Here is a 3,177-nt window from a genome sequence, read left to right on the forward strand (position 1 = left end):
AAAAAAAAAAAAAGCTGTGAAAACTGATGCCAATGTTAACAGCAGATTGCAGGTAGAAAGATGGACAGACAAAGCAAAACAATTTAAAAAACAAGAGCTGATTCAACTGTAAAGCATTTGCCACGATTGGGATAAGCCAGTGTGTAATAAAAATGTTGCCATGGATATCAGCATTGAGAAAGCAATTGTATCTCAGCAGTCAGCCCTGAGGTTATGCAGGGCTATCAGCTCACCAGGAGTCACAGAGAGGCACTGAGTAGTTCCCAAATGTGAGACCAACAGCAAAGCAGAAAGCTCTGGCTGCCAGTGACATTCAGGAAGGGAATTAGTGCTGCTGGGCATGCTGCAGTATGGGGAAAGCTGCTTCCAGGGGACAGCGCAGGATCTGCAGAGACTGCAATTAACGTGCACTTTCATTTATAAAACTGCATGTTTATAAACATGTAACCATCAAAGGAAAACCCTCCCACATGTTTTTAATAGGTAAGTAGTAGCCTCTAGGTTTGCTCTATCCCTTCATAATCCTAAAGCAAAAGCTGCCAGATTACATAACAAAATGCCATTATTCTTCTTGCTACTCTCTCTCTATTTCCTATCACATATATCCTTCCTTGTTCTTTGTCTCTTTTTCTTTTTTTCTTTTTTTTTTTTTTCTACTTCTTCCATCTATTCCCTCCTCTTTCTGCCTCTCCCTACCCCCACTTAGTAGCATTTCATCTCCCCACTCATTCCTGGTCCTTTCCTGCTGCTCATGCTCCTTCGCCACATGCCCAGTTCCTCCTTCCTTTCAGACTGCATCGACTCTAACCCTGCTCTATGCACACTGACAATCTATCTGTTTTTAATTGTTGCACTAAACGTAGCTGGACATTTCAGAGACCGTTTCAAAGTCTTCATAATTCAGCTTGATTCCATGTACTTGATACAAGAGCCATATGGTTTTGTGGATCACTTATTGTTTCACACATGTGAATACTTACAGAACAGATGACTGTTTGGGTATCAGTTGCTCACGCTTTCTGAGCTGTAAATTAATTTTGTGCTATGTAATGGCACTGATGCTTTGAAATGTGGAGAGATTTTCTCCATACACCTAAGAATGCCCTATTAATATCATGTCTGAGGGCTCCTGAGGTTCGGTGAGCACTGCCTGCGGTCCTTCTGCAGGTGGGAAAGAACTCGGGGGCAGCTCTGCATGAGGATGAACAGGGCTGGAGCAGCACTGGGACAGCACTGCACTCCCTACCCATTGCCACCAGCTCTGCTCACAGCTCCTCGTAGCTGCTGCCAGTCTTTGTGAGCTGTATTGATTCACCCCACCAAATTCACTAGAACTGATTGGTAACTCTATCGTCTTCTCAGCGCAGCGCTAATAGTCTTTACTCAGACAAATTCTTCCTGCATCACACTCTGGCATAGAGTCTTTAAAGAAGGGAGGAGAAGAGGGTGAACATTGTAATTGATTCTGTCAAAGGCATGTAAGAGCAGACATCTCCTTTTCAGCAGCTAAAGAACAAACGGAATGCTAAAACCCTACCCTAGGTGTGGATGCCTCCTGCATACTTTGTATCGAATGTGTGCGTCTCCAGGGAGAGGAGGACAGAGACAAGCACTAAATAGAGTGGAAAAGTCCTCACACTGATTCAATTAGGGCAGTATATGTTGTAATATAGCTTCAAGGGACAACCGAAACTTTTGGAGGGTGCTTCTTTTTTTTTTTGTTTTTTTTTTTTTTTTTTCCCTTCTCCCTTTTTCTTTTCTTTGGCTGCTGCCACATGGAGCTCATTTCACATTTCAGCTGCAGTGTAAGTGATACAGGAACCAGTATCACACTGTGGCTGATCCACTGCTGCCAAATGCTTGATGCCCTCCTCCAAGTGGGCTGAGGACACAGCCACCCACAGCTCCATCTTTGCACCCCGCTCCTGCCCTGCTGCCTTTCACGCAGAGCAGCCTGTCAGCAACCAGCAAGTGGCCACCTGAAAGGACTTCCTTCATCCGGCTCTCGGGTAAAGCACCGAGGTTGGATCAGGGCAGTTCTGCACTATGGTGTCATGAAGCACGGGATGACAAAGAAGTACTATTCAGCAAATATATCACCAGAAGTAGAGATCCACACCTAATGCAGTGATGCTGCTCTAACTTTGTTATTTCCATTTCGATTTGTGCCAGCAAAGGTCCAAGCAAATTCATCATGTGTGAGGCTGCTTTTTATGTGAGGTGGGCAACAGCACGAAAGAGAAATATTTCTCTGGGGTATCCCAGGGGCTGTGGCTGCTTTGTGTTATTGCAGCAATGCTTCGGTCTCATTCAAGAAGCCAACAAATACAACGATAGCAATAAAGATAACCACCGCAGATTTTTCCCTCCTAATGGAGGACCCTTGGAACTCCCAGTGCACCGTGAGAGCCTTTGCACACACACACCTCAAGCTTCGCTTCTCCAAAACTGAGCCCTGCTCTAGTCTTTACCCCTAAGAAAGTGGAAAATAAATACAAAGCAGCCCCGGAACACTCTGCACACGTGGCTGTTCACCACGGCACATTCCCTGGCGGAGGCCCTTCCGTCACACGGCAGCACGCTACAGGGCGAGCTGCGATGCTCTCGTGGCAGCACGGAAGGGGAGGGCGGCCCTCTCCGCACGGCGGTTCTGCCCGGCTCTGGGCAAAGCGGGACTCGGGGGGTTCGGCGCTGCCGTTGGCAACGGGATGGCACCGAGAAGGGAAACGGTCGGCACCTCCGTTGCCGTCCTTCCCCGGCAGCCCCGCTGTAAGGCAGCAAATCCTCGCTGAGGCCGCTCCCCGCCGACAGCCCCCGGCACAGCCGGGCAGCGCGGAGCGGGACCCCGGCATTCCCCGCAGCCCCAGCGCAGAGCTGAGCCGGGGGGTTGGGGTGGACGGAACAGCGCGGCGCAGCCGAAGCCGTTCATCCCTCGCACCTGGTGCGAACGCTCGCCCCGAGCGCGGGGTTTCTCCGGGATTCACCTCAGCAAACTACTTCTTTAAACGCTTTATGGATATTCAGCTCCTTTTCACATAAGTTACAACAGCTGATCTAAAAAATAGTCTGAGAACTCGCGCAGGAGCTGATGAAGTGTGAGCACCTCGAGCCCTGCTACAGCGGGAACTCGGCTCTCTTCGCTGCACCAATTGCGTACCGCTGCCGGCATCCGGAACG

The 3,177-nt window shown here is 49.1% G+C and overlaps 1 protein-coding gene across 1 annotated transcript in view; it reads right to left on the bottom strand.

The window, feature by feature from the left end:
* Positions 1–2,852, bottom strand: part of FOXL2 (forkhead box L2) — a 3,953-nt gene extending 1,101 nt beyond the window's left edge. The window contains exon 1 of the mRNA XM_010716681.1: positions 2,586–2,852. Coding sequence (XP_010714983.1) covers positions 2,586–2,852 — 267 coding nt within the window. The remainder of the gene's footprint in view (positions 1–2,585) is intronic.
* Positions 2,853–3,177: the final 325 nt, after the last annotated feature.

Source organism: Meleagris gallopavo, chromosome 11 (assembly GCF_000146605.3).
Source record: "Meleagris gallopavo isolate NT-WF06-2002-E0010 breed Aviagen turkey brand Nicholas breeding stock chromosome 11, Turkey_5.1, whole genome shotgun sequence".
Taxonomy (NCBI): domain Eukaryota; kingdom Metazoa; phylum Chordata; class Aves; order Galliformes; family Phasianidae; genus Meleagris; species Meleagris gallopavo.